Source organism: Carassius gibelio, chromosome A16 (assembly GCF_023724105.1).
Source record: "Carassius gibelio isolate Cgi1373 ecotype wild population from Czech Republic chromosome A16, carGib1.2-hapl.c, whole genome shotgun sequence".
Lineage (NCBI taxonomy): Eukaryota > Metazoa > Chordata > Actinopteri > Cypriniformes > Cyprinidae > Carassius > Carassius gibelio.
The window spans coordinates 20,396-38,137 of NC_068386.1; the positions used below are offsets into that span (position 1 = coordinate 20,396).

Genomic DNA, 17,742 nt, shown 5'->3' on the forward strand with positions numbered 1-17,742 from the left:
CAGCAAGACGATATGTTCAGGAATTACATGTCCAGATCGCTACCAAATCCAGTCTTTGCTCTCACCTGTACTGAATGTCCACCTCTTTGTACGCGAGATCTTTGCGCATTCACTCTCATTGGTTCGTTTCAGTACATCTATGAATAATGCACCTCACGTTGCGTAATTTTCCAGTGAAGATGAGACAGATGGTGCATACACCAACTTACTGACAACAACTCACAGGCAAACAAAACAGAGAAATACAGCGAAATGATAGAGCTACGTGACCAAACGTAGTGTACGAATGCACGGAAGCTGAACACTGCTCTTCTAAAATGATGAGGAAATCAGCTGAGTGCTGACAGCGCCATGGATGATCGATGTCAACATGTGATTGAGGATTTATTCAGTGTTCAGTCAGTGGAAGCTCTGCACCTGTTTGCATCTGGGAAAGGCTCTGGCCGCTGGGGAAGCCTTGCTGGACCTGGCCGTGCAGTTTCAGCACCAGTACCGACGACGGTAACGGCACAGCTGACGTATTCTTAAAGCAGAGCAAAGCGAAGATCTCACGCGATGTCCTCGGCGGTGTTAGGTGAGTGACGCTCAGACAGCCGTCATGCAGACAGTCGCATGTTGTTATCCAGCTGTCGTAGGTGACTTCAAACCACAAATATGCGTTTATGTCTCGCTGTGTTATTTTCTCTCTAGTGTATGACAAGATTGACTGCTGTTAGGGGCAGAATATAATACAAAAGGATGATCTCTGAAGGTCTAATATTTGTCTAGTAAACCTTATTGGCCTGTTTGTTAACGTTTGTTGACATTGTGTGTAAGGATTCAATGGTATAGGTATAGGCTCTTCACTTGAATGTAGTGGACACATAAACACACAGCATTTCCTGCTTATTGATGAAAATATCTCTAATCGTGCTCATTCAGATCATTACCATTGTCTTTCAAACAATGGTATTTCAATAACCCCATATATTTCCTGAGGCATCACTCTCCACCATATGTGCAGTGAACCTGCTTGTTATGCCACAAATCCTCCCTTGATGGTCATTATGTTTGAATGCTGTCACTAATAATAATATATGTTGAATACCACTAGAGCTACTCATATCGTCATAGTTTAATGTAATTGTGTGATATTTTGCCATAAATGGGACTGAACATTTGTGATATTATTTTATCTAGTTCTTCTTTCTGTCCTAATCTGTTTTAATATAAGAAAGCGCTAGCAATAAGGTAATATCTCAGACTCACATTTTTGCATGTTTTTTTTGATTCTTCAAAAACAAACTAATTTTGTACAGGCTGCCAAAGTGAACTTCACGCTTCATGTAACCGTCACTAAAAAAAGAGCACAGTTTGTGACACAGTGGTCAGAAAATTGATTACATCTTTCACACAAGGACTCTTCAACTTAGAATGAGTGCTGCTTCCACAAGAAGAAAGCTGTGTTTAATGTATTTGTTACGGTAAATGAAACGGCAACTTGACTGAATTTGCCACATTAGCAATAGCCCTCTTATCCCATTAAAGTAAAATAATAACAATAAGAAATGTATATCAAATACAGTAGTCAACATTTAAAGTGGATCAAAACCATTCATCAAAGTTGTTCTAAAACCAAAATTCATTCTTGTCTTAGGACAACTTTGATTAACTGTTTTGATCCACTTTAAATGTTGACAACTAATGTTTCTGGGCGTAATGGTGAGATTTGGGTAAGTGTAAAAACAGGCTTGGTTTCTGAGGATGTGGACAATGTCTTTTGAAATGTCTGTTTGGCTGGACTTTAATAGGATGGCAGCTTAAATAGAAAGCTGAGTGGTTTGTGATGTGTTTGCAGACGTTTTAGTGTACATACGATAAGTCACTCAAGGCCTTAGTGATGGAATTAATTCAATTTTTTGGTACTTTTTTGAAAACAAACACGCATATTATTTTTCAACATGGAAGTAAGCTGTTTTCTGTAAATTTAATTAAAAAAAATAATGATTAGCTACTGTAGGGAAATAACAAAGTGCAGTAAATTGTGAAACTGTTTGTGCTACAAACCTTTGTTTATAATTAATACATTAATGTAATGTGGTAAGAATCACCAGTTTTGCAGTATCAAGCAGCAAAAAGAGCTGTTTTTAAAGCTAAAAAAAACCTGGAAGTGGATGACCCCGCAAACCAGACACATGAAAAAAAAAGGTGAAAAATAAGGTGTAGTGTTTGTGTACTTTATAATGCTATTCATATATGCATCATTAAGGGCCTGATTGACCCCCTTTTTTTGTATAGTAACTTAAATGAAGAAAAAAAAAAAATATATATATATATATATATATATATATATATATATATATATATATATTTATATATAAATATATATATATAAAAAAATTCTCTCTCTCTTTGCAAACAGAGAAATTGCTCAGAGGTCGTCTCTTTCATGGCAGACAGTACCTCATGAAGCATAAAACTATGATCACAATGGCACCCACTGAAAACTGTGATGTTCTTATGACATTCCCAGGTGTGTAGGTTATGTCTTTCAGTTTTGCTCATTTGCACTAATACAGTTATTGATTAATGTAGATGTTTTTTGGTAGCTTCATGTCACAAATGTTATATATGTAACATTTACTACATTACAGTATGAATGCAATTGTGCATTTTGGACATATAATATCTTTTTTACATTTATTTACAAAATACTGAATTTCTTTGATCTACTGATGGACATATTTCAGCATGTTATCATCTTTTCCACAGACACCACAGATGACCATACACTGTTATGGTTACTCAACCAAATCCGGTTGGGAATTCCACAAGTCAGAATCCAGATCCGGCAGCATAAATACACGCACACCTATGCATTCTTCATTACCTCAACCTTTGAGAAGTAAGACACTGTAGAAAACCTGCTTGAGCCATCTCATCTTAGTTATTGCATTTTTCCATATAAATTGTCTGAAATGTTTGACAGCTGGTCACTGGTTCCTACATAAATAAAGCATTAGAATGATTGTTGTTTTTTGTCTGAAGCTTGTTGCGTGGAGCTGAACAGATGGGGATGCAAAAGGCAGTGAAGCCACGCTACGGAGGCGGCACTCGCAGGTTTTCATGTGAGGAGGATGACATCTATGAAAACATCGAGAGTGAGCTGTGTTTCTTCACATCACAGGTCTGCCATTAATCTCTCATTTCTTGTCTTCTCATATGAAAAAAATAGATGTCAACGCAATCCTGGCATTCTGTAATAAGTTTGTTTTGGCAAACTGGTGGCTAATTTGCAAGATTCAATTTCGATCATAGATTTTCATACAAACGGTTTATACCCCACTGATATTTAAAGGGGTCATATGATGCGATTAAAATCTTTCCTTTCTCTTTGGAGTGCTCTTGGTGCAGGAAGAAGATCTGTAAAGTTGCAAAGACTAAAGTCTCAAATCCAAAGAGATATCAAAGTTAAGACTCTGCCATGCCCCCCTAAAACGGCTCATTTAAACACGCCCCCATAATTACGTCACTATGTGGAATTATTTTCGTAATTCCTTCCAAATGTTCATGTAAAGAAAGAAAGCATGGATTCAGTAAACACAGTTAATTGAAGCAGCCATGTCAGATAGATGCATTTAGGAATCTTTAAGATTATTTACAACAGAACAGAACACATTTTATGGACGAACCTAGTAGAGGAGGTCATTCTGACATTGCTATGACAATCTGGCACTTCTGTGTGTGTGTGAGAGAGAGAGGGTCACACAGTTGAGTCAGCTGTCTTAACCATCCGTGGCTTGTGTACTGCAAACACATTCAAGCTTCATCACTGTGTCTGTCACGCGACTCTGTTCTTCTTTCGGGCTTGAACTGATGGTAAAACTAAGGACATTATTAACTGTCTTTACATTTATTTTGAAAGATCAATCTCGCGATTATGGAAAGGGATGTAACATTTCCGATGAGTTCTTGCTGTGTTTGAACAATCACAATGCATGGATTTGTCGAACATTTGAGAGAGGTGGAGAATAGAGGACCTACAATAATGTACAGTATTTGAAAAATAATCAGTTTTTTTTACATTAAAGCATGTCAACATATTCTGTTACACCAAATACACAAAATAATGATCTTTAAAAAAGCATCATATGACCCCTTGAATTTAAAGGTTTAAGGGAGGACCTTCATTATTTTATTTTTATTTTTTAAGTGCCCCTATTATGCCAGTATCCTAAAACAAGTTTACATGCATCCAAGTTCAACGGGTGTCAGAAATGAAACGCTTATTGCCATGACAGAATGACAGCCCTGGAGACTTGTCAATACATAGAAAAGATGGTATGGATTGTAGCTTACCAAATCGAGCTGGAGGTTGAAGTGGTTGATTGACAAGAGGCTGATTCACAAGCACGTCTGGAGCAGGACGTTTCTCAGTGGTAAGTGTCAAGTGTTAACAAGTTTGTGGTAATTATAAGATGTGATAAAACACATTTACTCTCCCAGTCTATGATACAGCAACTTCTCGACATGATGTTAACCACAAATGTGTTACTTCGTGATGTAGAGCTGTAACAGAATAGATTCAAATACCCGATGACTCGTTTAGGTAATTGAGAACCGTAATTTTTTTTTTTTGACAGACAATAACTTTATCTATCATGCATTGTCGGCTTCTCAACTTTGCAGATAGTTTATGTTCAAATACAGCTACATGACACACTGCATGAAAGGTAATATTCGAAAAGGCATAATAGGGGCACTTTAAACCTCATGTTTCCATACAAATCACATTTTCTCATGAGATAGCATCAGTTTTTCCCTGTTATTTCTTTTTAGGAGCGTCAGAGTATTATCAAATATTGGATGGATAATCTGCGGGCGAAATATGGCGAGGCCCTTCATAACATTCACTTCCTGGAGGGCCAACCAATCAGTACCATTTCTTTTCTTCTAAAATGTTTATCAAGCTTAAGAATTCATGTTTTTTTTTCCCTAAATCTGATAAACATTTTGTGTGTCCTTGGCAGTACCAGAGCTTATAGCCAGGGGTGTGATTCTTCAAATGTTTCCTCTTCATGAGCAGAGAATCCTGAATCAGCTGATGACGTCCTGGGTTCAGGCAGTCTGCGAGAGGCAACCTCTAGGTAAGAACTCCTGTGTTTTCCCAACATACACAGGAGTCAACTAGCTTTTAGTTATTTTGAAATAGTTGGTGCTTTTCAATGCTTGTATAAAGAGATTTCAGGCCAAGGCTCTTCCTTTAGCAAACAAACTTATGTGTACCTACCTGCTTTCTCCAGTACAGACTGATTTGCTCTGAGCAAATATGAAGTGCTACAGTTTGAATTCTTAATGCAATCTTTGAGTCACTACATGTTTTGTTATGTGAAATGAGATCTCTAAAGAGGAGCCCCTCTTATAAGAAAACATGATTAATTTTGGATTTATGATGTTATGTTGAGGCATATTTCGCTGTATTGTGTGTTGCATTTCACCTTTGCGCCAATCTAACAATATTTTAGTAAAAAATAAAATCAACAGGGCCTTTTATCTTGGGGTAACAAAATAGGTAGCCCTATTTTTCCCTTATAGTTATGCGTGGCAGATTTCATTCATATTGTTATATTGCAAAAAAGCAGATTAAGCCTTAATGTTTTGTTATCCCATTCCTGACAGATGACGTGTGTGATTATTTTGGTGTGAAGATTGGCATGTACTTTGCTTGGTTGGGCTTTTACACCAACTCTATGCTGTATCCAGCAGTGATTGGCTTTCTGCTCTGGATCTTTGCTGAGTCTGATCAGGCAGGTTGTTTTCCTTGATATCACAATTCTATAGCTTTAGAATGGAAGTATGGAAAGAGTTTTTTTTTTTTTATTTGGTTAAAAAGGCATGGTAATATCACCAACCTTTTCTGATATGCAGACAAGTCAGGATATCTGCTGTGTGGTGTTTGCCATTTTCAATGTGGTGTGGGCAACGCTCTTCCTGGAGAGATGGAAGCGGCGGGAAGCAGAACTGGCATATAAGTGGGGAACGCTGGACACCCCAGCAGAGTCACTAGAGGAACCCCGTCCACAGTTTCGGGTGTGCTGACATCATTTTATAGAACTTTAAATTATTAGACACAAAATGTTTGATAACAGCAGGTGAAGGTCACTAATGACCACCTCTATTTGTATACAATTCATTATAATATGCTGATTTAGGGTCAAGACTTTAAGCTTTGAAAAATAGCAAGTTTAAATGTTTTAACAGCATTTATTTGAAATCGAAATCATAGATCAGTTTACTGTTTTCATACAGAATAAAAGTTTATATACACACACACACACACACAGTTGTATTCATAAGTTTACATACCCCTTGCAGAATGTGAAAAATGTTAATAATTAAAACAAATTAAGAGGGATTATGCATGTAATTTTTATTTATTACTGTCCTGAATAAGCTATTTCACATAACAGATATTTGCATATACTCCACAAGACAGAATAATAAATTAATATATAAAAGTGACCAAAAGTTTACATACCCTTGAATCTTAATACTGTGTGTCATTTCCTGGATTGGAAAACGACTGTTTATATTTTGTAATCGTTGTTCATGAACGATGAACAACGTCATCAGTGTTCAGGAGCTCATGGATTTTTCTGAAGAACAGCAGACTGTTGAAAGCAGTTTCTCAGGACAAACAAGGGACTCATGAACAACTATCACAAATATAAACAGTCGTAGGTCATCCAGTAAATTACACATACATTAGTATTATGATTATGATGTAAACTTTTGAACGTGGGAATTTTTCTAAATTCAGTTATTCATTATTTTGTCCTGTGGAGTATATGTAAACATCTTTTATGTGGAATAGCTTATTCAGGACAGTACTATGTATATTACTGACTAGTTTCTACTTTAACAAAAAAAAATGTACTTTCATATCAGGGAATTAAGCGTCGCAGTCCGGTGACTGGCTGTGAAGAGTTTTTCTACCCACCCTGGAAGAGGAGAATGTTCCGCTGGTTGGTCAGCTTTCCCATCTGCATCCTTTGTCTCTGCTTTGTCTGTTTGGCCATGTTTATCTGCCTGGAGTTTCAAGTAAGGATACTCTGTGACGTTTATTACAAATCTTGTAACTAAATCTTGTTAAAGGGTATTCAGGATTCATGACTTGTGTCTCTTACAGGAATTTGTCATTGAAACAAAGGAGTTGCCAAGCATATGTAGATTTTTCCCAAAAATTCTTCTAGCTGTAACCGTTACTGTATGTGATGAAGTGTACAAGAAAATTGCTCTCTGGCTCAATGATATGGGTAAGACTTAAATCTGCTAATAACATTTACAACATTTAAAATGTGTATTTGTATTTTCAGTACACAGTATGTGTATCTGAATTTAGCCAGATTGGGACATACATTCTGTTATTATATTAGCAGCAAACTTGAATTTTTGGTTATTTCATAGCTAGTTTGTTCATTATTGTTTTTTTCTTCAGTGACACCTGTTTGTTCATTTTTTTTTAATTTTGACAGAAAATTACAGACTTCAAAGCACTTATGACAATAATCTCATCCTCAAGACTGTTTTTGTAAGTTTAATGGTTTATTTAACCTATTTATATATATACCAGGAGATGTTCAGTTTATTAATGTATCGACATACTGTAAAAACAGTGCCATTGATTAAATATTGTGTATATCTGTAATGGTTAAATATTGTGTTCTTCATTTTAAAGTTTCAGTTCGTAAATTCCTACCTCAGCCTTTTCTACATTGGATTTTATCTCAAAGACATGGAGCGGTTAAAAGAGGTAATACACAGATGACAGAATACTGTTAAAACAACAAAGTGTCATGAATCAATCATTCAGCCCAGACAAAAAAATGCTTTCTTTTAATTTACAGATGCTGGCCACGTTGTTGATCTTCCGCCAGTTTCTACAAAATATCAAAGAAGTGTTACAGCCGTATCTCTATGAGCACCATAAATTAGGTGCTCTGAGGACATTGTGGGACTTAATTCAATCCATGTTCCTGAACTATAGTCATTTAATAGTGGAAAGAATACGACTGACTTGCCAAGCCAGTCTGGATGTGAATAAAAGTGTCTCACCTCCAGAGCAATCAGAAAAGAGAGAAAGGAGGAGTTTAATCGCCAGCTACAGAGTTCCCAAAACAGAGGAAGGGGATGATGATGCTGGACTAAAGCAAAGGAAGGTCAGCTTCACCGAAAAGGTGGAATACAAAGACAAGGTTGTGGAAGCACCGACACAGGCCAACTTACAGGACGATGGCAGTCCTACCCTTGTGGAGAAAGGAATGGATCCATCCTTAATATTTGATGTACGTGATGATGACGACGACGATGATGATAGAGACACTGATGATTCTGTGAGTAAACCTAAAGGAACTCAGAGAAGAAAGATCCAATCTTCTGGGGAAAACAACAGTACGGAAAAGAAAATGTCCTGGATGGACCCTCCAGAGGAGAACGAATCCACTGTTTTGACCCAACCAGAGATTGAAAGTTGCATGCTAACTTATGAGGTCTGTGCTCCTCTGTCTTTATCATCGGCCTGACCAGCTGATGCCGTTATTAATCATACAAGTTTAGAAATGCTATTTCAAAAACGAGTTCATTTTCTTTTATTTCAACTTGCAGGATACTCTTCAGGATTACCAGGAGATGTTCATACAGTTTGGCTACGTTGTGCTCTTCTCTTCTGCATTTCCTCTGGCAGCAATGTGTGCCCTCATAAACAACATTGTAGAAATCCGAAGCGATGCCTTAAAACTTTGCACAGGCCTCCAGAGACCCTTTGGGCAAAGGGTTGAAAACATTGGACAATGGCAGGTGAGGAGATCCATTCAGAGTTGCTTAATAAATTATTCATAGCAGATTGTATTTCTAGTTTGTGTTCAATTGCTTTGTTTGTTCTTAAAATTGAAACAGATCGCAATGGAGGCAATGGGTCTGATCGCAATAATTGTGAACTGTTACCTTATTGGCCAGTGTGGACAGCTGCAACGACTCTTCCCCTGGTTGAGCCCCGAGACGGCCATCATCTCTGTTGTAGTGCTAGAGGTAAGAATGAAGAGCAAAAAAACTGCAAGAAGGTTTGTGGTCGGTAAGATTATTATTTTTTTTTTTGTAAGGAGTATTTTGAAAGAGGAATATGCTCAACAAGGCTGCGTTTATTTGATAAAAAAAAATACATTGTGGGACATTATTATTTTAAAATAACTGTTGTCTATTTCAATATATTTTAAGAAATATTTTTTTCCTTTGTTGGCAAAGCTGAATTTGCAGCATCATTACTCCAGTCTTTAGTGTTACATGATCCTTCAAGTATCATTATACTCTGTTGATTTGGTGCTAGAGAAACATTTATTTTTATTGATAATAATGTTAAAAAAAGGTGTGCGGCTTAATTTTTTTGTGAAAACCATGATATACAGTATGTTTCTCAGCAATGGAATGTTCAAAAGAACAGGATTTGAAATAGAATCTTTTATAACACTGTAAATGTCTTTGATAAGTTCTGGCTGAATAAAGCTATACATTTCTTTTGTATATACATTGTGTAAAACAAACCTAAATCTTGGCTAAATGATGTTTCAAATGTAGTAAATTGAATGCATACCTTCTCATATGGTTTTCAGCACTTCGCCATTCTGCTCAAATATATAATTCATGTTGCAATTCCTGATATTCCAAACTGGGTGGCAGATGAGATGGCCAAACTTGAATACCAGCGGAGAGAAGCTCTAAAGGTAGCACAGCACATGAGTGTAGGCTAACATTGTCCATTGTAATGTATAGATATTGATATTTCTAAATGTAATTTTAATGTGTATATCATCACATTAAGGAAAAAAATATTGGTTAGTTGAGTTAAAGTATGTATCATTGTCTGTTTCTGCATCAGAAACATGAACGCCTTGCACAGCAGCACCAGCAGCAGCAAAGGAGGAAGAATGAAGAAGAAGAGGAGCATCAAAAAATGGCCGAGGAATTGGCACGACAAGATCAAGACAAGTCCGATCTGCATGGAGGTGAAGAACATCCCCGTGAAAAAAGCCCAGGGGCCAAGTTCAGCTCGGGAGATAAACTCAAAAGACCCAGCTCCCTTTTAGGCAACAATAATGTAATGAAACTTAAACACATAATCCCACTCCAGGGTAAATTCACCTCTACCACTTCTCCCACAAGCGGCGAGGCCAAACTTCCCGGTTTTCTAAAGTTCCTCAAATCCCAAGAGTTAAAAAAGGAAGCCGCTGCTGCAGTCACACAAGCAGCTTCACATGGGAGCCACGAGAAATCACAGTCTCCCAGCAAGTCCTTCAATCCAGGCAAACTCTTCAACTTCGGGAAGGAAAATCCATGTACTGGTGCTGAACAAGGGAAACCAGAAGATGCCTCAAGGGCCACTAATGCACAACAAACAAATAATGACCAAAACCCTTCATCAGAAGAGCTTCCATCTGAGGTTGAAAAGGGTGATGGCTCAGACTTTGGTACTAATCCTTCAAAAAAACAGTGAATTAAATGTTGATTCTACTCAGTTAATATATAGCACTGATTGTAATGCTTAACATTTGCTTAAATGTGATAAAGCAACCATGTAGTGAGTTGGAACTGCATGTCAGAAATCATTTTAATACAATATATTAATCTGAGACCTCCATATATAATTTACTCACCGAAGGCGGCATGCTAAGTCACCTGCATGATAAAATCAGTTTAGGCATGGGCTAGCAAGAAAAGACGTTTGAATGAGCACTGTAAAATGTATAGATTTTTCTATTTTTCTATGCATTATTATTATTTTTCTTATGATACAGTAAATATGACAATCTAAAAATAATGCATTGTCCTTGCTAATTTTGATCTTATGAGTGTGAATCCACAATGCAATAAAATGAAATTACTGCGAAAATAAATGAAAAAAAATTGAATATCAGACACATTGTACATCGTTACTTCAAAGCCTTTTTTTTTTACTTTTATACTATTATCATAATACAAATTAAATGCATATACAATTACTTATTAAAATGAACTATAATACTTTCAATAAAATGTGATACAATAGACCATGACAATTTTTTTATGATTATTATAATACAGATTTTTTAACTAGTACGAATAATGGGAACAAAATCTGATCATGACAAATTAAGTTTCTGTATATCTGTATGTTTTTTTTTTTTTTTTTTTTTTATCTTCTCACCTATACCCCTTTTTCCCATTCTGATTACTTACAGGAGCATCTCAATAAATTAGAGTCTTGGAAAAGTCATTTTTTTTCAGTAAATGTGAGACAAAATCATTACAATTAAAAGAACCAAAGACAATCTGTGTGCAGATTAAACAAATTGAGTTGAATTACTGAAATAAACTTTTCCACAACATTCTAATTTATTGAGATGCACCTGTGTATGTATGCTCATGTTTTTCAAAAATCTAACCGTAAATGCTCTGATCTGAGTGTAACACTACATACAGCAAAACTTTGACAAGAATATGCTCAACTGGAAGTATAAAGGAGGATGAGATCCATCAAACTGAATAAAAATAAAAAACATCCAATGAAGTCTATTGGAGTTATTGTGCATGAAGTGCTTTAATTTGACAACTATTTTCAATAGAAACTCAAAAGCTCTACTGCACAGCTGACATTCAACTGAGATTCACTTCAAAGGTCTATCAAAGCAACTGTCCGGTCAGAGTCTCAATGTGTGAGGGACTTCCGCCCTTTGAGCATTCGGCGTAGGATGACTTCGATCCCACCAGGACTGCTTATTCTTTTGATCCACCCATGGGTCCTCTTTCGTTTGATGTTCTTCGGCTGATATTCTGTCCCACGTTTGACTGTGCGGACTTGTTGATAGTGCCAGGATGGCTGCTGGAAAACACAAGCTCCCTCTGCTTTGGTGTTCATGGTTGCTTGTAGGACAGGTTTCCGCTCTGCTCCTGTCCTTGACAGAACCAAGGAACTGACAGACCGTAGCTGACTGCAGCTGAACATGGTAGAGTGAGGACCATTACTCCTGAAAGTGAATTAGAATAAAGTGTAAAATATTTACACATGCATGCACTGTACATGAGCCCTGACAGAAAGTTTTCCTCAAAATTTAGTTGCAGAGTGATAAATATACAGATGAATTTGTATATTGGTCTGGTTTGCATGACTAATGTAAACTTAAAAACATTTCATTACTACATACATGTATCTTGTAACTATATCATCATTACACTCTTGAAATATTTTTTACTGTATTTTTGTGTAAACTTTGCTTTGCTGTGGTTTTTGGAATATATTCCGATTAGATTAATCCCAATATTTCGTTGGGTTTATGTCAAACGTGAGGTTATCGCTAACGCTGGTGGTTAAATCCACAATTAAAAGGACGTCAAGCAAATTAATTTACCTCAAGATTTTTAAAAATAATTTATGTTTTTTTTTTACATACCAACACAAACTCGGAATCCCCGTAAAGCGCAAAAATGTTGTTCGTAATGTGTTCATCTCGGCTACACCTTCCTTACATCAATATCATACCAAAGTCATCACATGTCTTGAGTCTCTTCCTTTGCTGGACGGCTGGCCCGAGTTTTCAAAACTCACTACTGCCCCCTTCAAGTCCAACCCAGAATAACACATGCGTAGCGAGGAATGTTAATTACTTATATGTATTACAAAAACAAAACAATATACCCACGCATGGACTCTTAACAGAAATGCGGTGCGCTGAACCCTGAGTAGACCTAACAGACAGGATGGAACTCTCGAGTTCACTGGATCTGATCTCTGCGCTGCCGGAAGCGGAAGTGTGTGTGTATTCCGTAAACGTAACGTTTCGCTAGCTTAGCTTCACGAAGCGCTACACGAATACTGCAGCTAACTGTCGCTTAATTTTTGCAAACCTCTGCGGTGCAAGAGTTTCAGCCGGCAAAATGTTTAACAGGATGACAAGTTTATGGATGGGTGATGTAAGTATTATGCTTTTGTTTACTTTTCTTCGAGTTTGTAAATTAACAAGCAGCAGCACTTAGGTTTAGCACGATGTTACGCAAGCATGGCCAACAGGCCACCCAAACGCTCACTAAACTGAAGAAGAAATGCTGAATGTACACCGAATTAATGTTTTAGCACATTTGTAAATATCTATGGCGGTAACGAATCCGTTGTTTGTATTTTCTCAGCAGACCTCTCATATTTGCATAAGCGTTTTCATGTCGTTGACTCGTAAGTTAATGTAAATAATGAACCAAAGTACATGTCCGGATTATGATTTCGAGTTGACTCAGTAATTATACAACAAGGTTTAATTCACAAAACTGTACGTTAAGTTTGACTTCATCTTGTCTACGTCTCTGACGCCCGCGCTCTAAACTGACACGTGACGCAGAACTTCTCTACGTTATGTAAAAACATGGTATATATGTGTGTTTAAAATATGATTACAGGTCATTAATCGTCTTATTTGTTTTACAGTTAGACCCATACATGGATGAAAACTTCATTAAGCAAGCTTTCAGCAATATGGGAGAGACTGCCCACGGTGTCAAAATAATTACACATCGACTTACCGGGTAAGATACATAATGAGCAACATTTGGGTTCCTGAAGTAAAAAGTCCATCAAGCAGGAAATATGTTCTTAATGATAACTTTTAATACTTTATAGACATACCTGCCATGAGCTTGTTATTGCTTTTGTACATGCTTTTGTAGAAGCCATCAGCCCCCATCATTTAATTATTATTTTTAAATAATTGTTTAACAGCAGAATTCCATTTGAAAACGACATTACCCATAATTCTGTAAAGTAATCTCCACGAATCAGAATCGCAACAAGCAAACAATGTCAGAAACTAAACAAAGTATTTTGTTTCTATATATAATCAACACCTTTTAAATCAATAATTTTATATTTCACCATTGGTTTTAATTTCATTGTCAAAGAAACAAAGAATAATATATTTATATTAATGGTTACAACATGCCAATCTAGAATCTTGGCAACTTTTTAGTTCTACAGCCTATTTCTTTGTGTTAATATAATAAACAGACTCACTGAAAATATGTATGTTATTATATTACTCTGCTTATTTGCCTTTGAGATGAGCCGGATTTAGTCTTGTGTATGTTTGTTTACAGAAATCATTGACTTTTCTCTTCTGTGATTTCTCAGAGGCTTGGCTGGATACTGTTTTGTAGAGCTAGCAGATGAGGCCAGTGTTGACCGTTGTGTGCAGAGGCTTAATGGGAAGCTGGTTCCAGGATCGAATCCGGTAAGATACCAAACTTTCACCCATTAGATTGTGTAGTTTTGGCATCTATATTTGATTTCAATACATTCATGTGTGTATATAGATTTTCATAGGAAAGCATAACCAGCATGGCCCCCACCTTTTACGAGACATTTTAATTATTACTCCATATATTGCTAGTGATGGGCGAGTTACAGAGCTCAATTTCTTCCCTAAGGAAGGTGGTTGAGGCTGTTTTTAAAATGACTTTGTTTGAAGCTGGTGAATAAACTCTGTTAGGAACTAGCTGACGAATGGGATAAAGCCAGTACTGATTGGTGGAGGTATGTGGAAATAATAGCTTCCTTACTCAAACAATATAACTCTATTTGTCAGCGAATTGTCTCCATACTACAGGCAAAGTGTCGTTTAATTGCTCAATGGTTGTATTTTGTCTGCATTTCAGCCCAGGAAATTCAAGCTAAACTTTGCAACATATGGGAAAAGGCCAGAGCCTGGGTAAGCACACCATGTACAGAGAAAAAAAAAAAGTTTAGTTGTTAATCTCTTGTTGGGGAACAAAAAAAAAAGTAACTGCATTTTTGTAATTAAATATGTAATCTTTACAAACTGCGGAAGTTTCTTTGACTTTACATCACATCATGTTCACTTTCTTCATCAGCCCAGAATTTTCAGTCTTTGTTGGAGATCTCACATCAGATGTGGATGACTACCAGCTTCAACAGTTCTTTCTGAAAAAATTCCCTTCATGCAAAGGAGCCAAAGTTGTCACCGATCCCCTTGGGAACTCCAGGTATGAAATGTTTCAGCCGCCAACTCTGTACTGCATAACCTTACTTGGCTGTCTCTGACAGTTCGACCTACTGATGATGAACAAAGTTGAGGTAGTTGAACTAGACGAGGTCTCCTTTTCCTTTTATTTAATATTTTGTTCAAAGCTTATTTTCAGTCGATACTCTTTACCCTCCCTCTCCTAAAAAGGGACAGACAATACATGGATGTGATTTGCCGTTGTTACAAATCTGCTAAAACTATTGTTTTCCCCATATAGGGTAAGCAAGAGCAACTCACAATTGAAGTGATGCTACTTCATGTTAAAAGTAAAAGAGAAGTTTCAGTTCTACCATCAAATTAATTCTTACTTTCTGAATACATATTGAAATATCGATATACAGCATGATTAGGCGCATGAAGCATGAGGGAGCGGGTTTTGATGATCTAGTTTTTTCACGTGTACAGGGGTTATGGCTTCGTGAAGTTTAGCGACGAGAATGAACAGAAGAAAGCCCTCGAGGAGTTTCAGAACGCATCAGGTCTGGGAGGAAAACCCATCAGGATAAGCATTGCTGTCAACAAAGGGTACATTTCATTGAAAATTTCTGTTTAAGTTTAGTTTTATGTGGTCAGTGAAACTTAATTCTGATATTTAAATTTTAACTTCATAAATCCACATGAAATCTCATCACATTCTTTCTTTTTCATTTTAGCAATAAAACAAGCAGTTACCACAACCAGAATAACAGCTACAACAGCAACTATCAACAGCAGTACTATCAACAGCCTTACAACAATTACTATCCACAGTGGGGTTATGATCAGTACAGCGGTTATAACTACGGCTACAACCCATATGCAACCCCCCCTCCAGTTCCACACGGGATGATGGGACCACCCCCACCCATGGGGATGCCCCCCGTGCCCCTTGACATGCAGGGATCCACAGAGGTATTTTTAATAGTGATTGTTGAAGATAATAAAAAAAAATAAAAATCCATTTCTGTTCTGCAATTGATCACTTTTTTTTTTTGTATTGCTTCAGCAGTCACATGATGGCACAGAGGATGTTGAGGAGGACCCTGTTGAAGGTAATATTTTGTAACGTTTCAGTTTTAATTTTTTTAATTGACCAAATTGTTGATTACATCAAGATCACACATTGTTAAAGATTACACACTACCTTTGTTCTGTCTCAGACCCAAACCCACCGGTGGATGTGGAGGCATTAAATAAGCAATTCATGGAGCGCAGTGAGGAGCTCTACGATTCGCTCATGGATTGCCACTGGCAGCCATTGGACAGTGTCACATCTGAGATACCGATGATGAATGGTTCCTGACTGTCTGATTCCACCACAGTCCTGGATTGTTATACTTTGTGAAGGAACATGCCTTTTTATATTGCTCTTGTTCAAATTTTTCAGAGAACGTTTTTCTCCTTTTCAGACTTTTATTTGGAGCTTCATTCGTGCAGGCAAGCAGTTTTCTTTGTGTGTGTCCAATCCATCATCTTTTTTTCTTTTTTCAAAGTTCTGGTTCTGTTGTACAGGTTTTTTTTTTTTTTTTTAAAGATGTATGAAAAGAATCTTTTTCAATATTATTGTCAATTTTAACCAGGAACTATTCCTACTCTTGCCTTATTAAACTTTTTCATTAGAAATTTGAAGCATGCTTTTTTTGTGGTCTTGTGTGGTCCAAATAAGCAAATTTTTTGTCTGTTGTAAGGCCACTGATGATTTTTCATTTGTAAAAGCTTTGTTCTAAAGATGGTTCATGTTTAGAGATTTTTGCAAAATGGGACGGAATTGCATAAATATTTATACCACACTGACCCAGAATTAATTTTCTGTCCTTAAATTACACATGCGTTTGGGCATCAATGAATCTTAAGTTTCTTATTTAAGGCTGAGCTCTCTAGAAATTCTGTGACTATTTTTGAAATAAAAAAACAAATTGAGATTGTCAAGGAAGAATCTAATAAATCAATATGTCTCATTTGTGTCTTAATTTATTCTGTAATCATGGTTTTATGTGTGAAATCAGTTCTGCATTAATGATCAAACTGTTGGCAAATATATTGAAACTTGAACCTCATTAATTTTTAAAACGTTAAACTTACACAGTTCACCCTAAAATGGAAATTCTGTCATCACTTACGTAACCATGTTCCAAACCTGTAAAGCATTCTTTACTCTATGGAACACAAAAGAAAACATTTAGAAAGTCTGTAAAATCTAAACAACATTGAAAATTTATTTAATGGTCATGTTTAAAATACATTTTGACCATGTTATTCAATTTGACCGGGGGGTTAGTAAGCAGGCATTAATGTATAAAGGCCAGCAATTTTGATCAAATAGACATTCATCTTGTATTGATAGAGATTTGGCCAGATATTCTGCGTTCTCCACTGGTATACTGCAGCACCACTATGAATAGTTAGTCCAAATTGTACCAAGCAAATTGCTCAAGCCTTCTCTAGTTGATCTCTTTAGCATTACTTTCACACAGCGTCTCAGATGTCTCTTCCTGTTTGCTCTGTGTTGACAAAAGTCCCACCCCTGGCCTCCCAGGGCAGTACCAACTAGGTCCAAGTCTGTACCAGCCCTGATACAATACTCTCCAGCTCAAACAACCCAGGGCACCTCCCAAAAGCTGAGTAGGAAACTGTGGGAAGTAAGCCAGCAGGCAGAGCAGCAGAAACA

At 36.8% G+C, this 17,742-nt stretch overlaps 3 protein-coding genes across 5 annotated transcripts; 2 read left to right on the top strand and 1 right to left on the bottom strand.

The window, feature by feature from the left end:
* On the top strand, nucleotides 1–10,945 carry LOC128030379 (anoctamin-8). 2 transcript variants are annotated; one of them, XM_052617939.1, is made up of 17 exons: nucleotides 1–574; nucleotides 2,402–2,512; nucleotides 2,752–2,884; nucleotides 3,028–3,166; nucleotides 4,819–4,915; nucleotides 5,010–5,126; nucleotides 5,659–5,786; nucleotides 5,908–6,069; nucleotides 6,928–7,080; nucleotides 7,169–7,295; nucleotides 7,515–7,570; nucleotides 7,718–7,792; nucleotides 7,887–8,528; nucleotides 8,644–8,835; nucleotides 8,935–9,066; nucleotides 9,645–9,755; nucleotides 9,911–10,945. In XM_052617939.1, the coding sequence occupies exons 1-17, from the start codon at nucleotides 556–558 to the stop codon at nucleotides 10,523–10,525; spliced, it is 3,009 nt and encodes a 1,002-aa protein (XP_052473899.1). In that variant the 5' UTR covers nucleotides 1–555; the 3' UTR covers nucleotides 10,526–10,945. The 2 variants fall into 2 exon arrangements, with proteins under 2 accessions (XP_052473899.1, XP_052473901.1); XM_052617941.1 differs by lacking the exons at nucleotides 1–574; nucleotides 2,402–2,512; nucleotides 2,752–2,884 and adding exons at nucleotides 4,281–4,418; nucleotides 4,623–4,712.
* A 638-nt stretch (nucleotides 10,946–11,583) lies between these two features.
* Nucleotides 11,584–12,682, bottom strand: LOC128030381 (uncharacterized). Its single transcript, XM_052617944.1, has 2 exons — nucleotides 12,459–12,682; nucleotides 11,584–12,035 (listed from the first exon to the last, which is right to left on the bottom strand). Exons 1-2 carry the CDS (start codon nucleotides 12,512–12,514, stop codon nucleotides 11,717–11,719), a joined length of 375 nt encoding a protein of 124 aa, XP_052473904.1. The 5' UTR covers nucleotides 12,515–12,682; the 3' UTR covers nucleotides 11,584–11,716.
* A 113-nt stretch (nucleotides 12,683–12,795) lies between these two features.
* LOC128030380 (tRNA selenocysteine 1-associated protein 1-like) lies at nucleotides 12,796–17,032 on the top strand. Of its 2 annotated transcripts, none has more exons than XM_052617942.1 (9): nucleotides 12,796–12,978; nucleotides 13,484–13,581; nucleotides 14,183–14,282; nucleotides 14,707–14,759; nucleotides 14,923–15,054; nucleotides 15,501–15,620; nucleotides 15,749–15,986; nucleotides 16,081–16,126; nucleotides 16,235–17,032. In XM_052617942.1, exons 1-9 carry the CDS (start codon nucleotides 12,943–12,945, stop codon nucleotides 16,375–16,377), a joined length of 966 nt encoding a protein of 321 aa, XP_052473902.1. In that variant the 5' UTR covers nucleotides 12,796–12,942; the 3' UTR covers nucleotides 16,378–17,032. The 2 variants fall into 2 exon arrangements, with proteins under 2 accessions (XP_052473902.1, XP_052473903.1); XM_052617943.1 differs by having other exon boundaries at nucleotides 16,084–16,126.
* Nucleotides 17,033–17,742: the final 710 nt, after the last annotated feature.

Bases quoted from the DNA above. Each gene is read 5' to 3' on its own strand.
- LOC128030379 (XM_052617939.1), top strand. The intron at 5,787-5,907 runs GCAGGTTGTTTT...TCTGATATGCAG, and splicing joins TCTTTGCTGAGTCTGATCAG to ACAAGTCAGGATATCTGCTG. The intron at 6,070-6,927 runs GTGTGCTGACAT...CTTTCATATCAG, and splicing joins AACCCCGTCCACAGTTTCGG to GGAATTAAGCGTCGCAGTCC.
- LOC128030381 (XM_052617944.1), bottom strand. From the start codon at position 12,514: ATGAACACATTACGAACAACATTTTTGCGCTTTACGGGGATTCCGAGT. The intron at 12,036-12,458 runs GTATGTAAAAAA...ATTCACTTTCAG, and splicing joins GGGATTCCGAGTTTGTGTTG to GAGTAATGGTCCTCACTCTA.
- LOC128030380 (XM_052617942.1), top strand. From the start codon at position 12,943: ATGTTTAACAGGATGACAAGTTTATGGATGGGTGAT. The intron at 14,760-14,922 runs GTAAGCACACCA...TTTCTTCATCAG, and splicing joins GGGAAAAGGCCAGAGCCTGG to CCCAGAATTTTCAGTCTTTG. The intron at 15,987-16,080 runs GTATTTTTAATA...GTATTGCTTCAG, and splicing joins ACATGCAGGGATCCACAGAG to CAGTCACATGATGGCACAGA.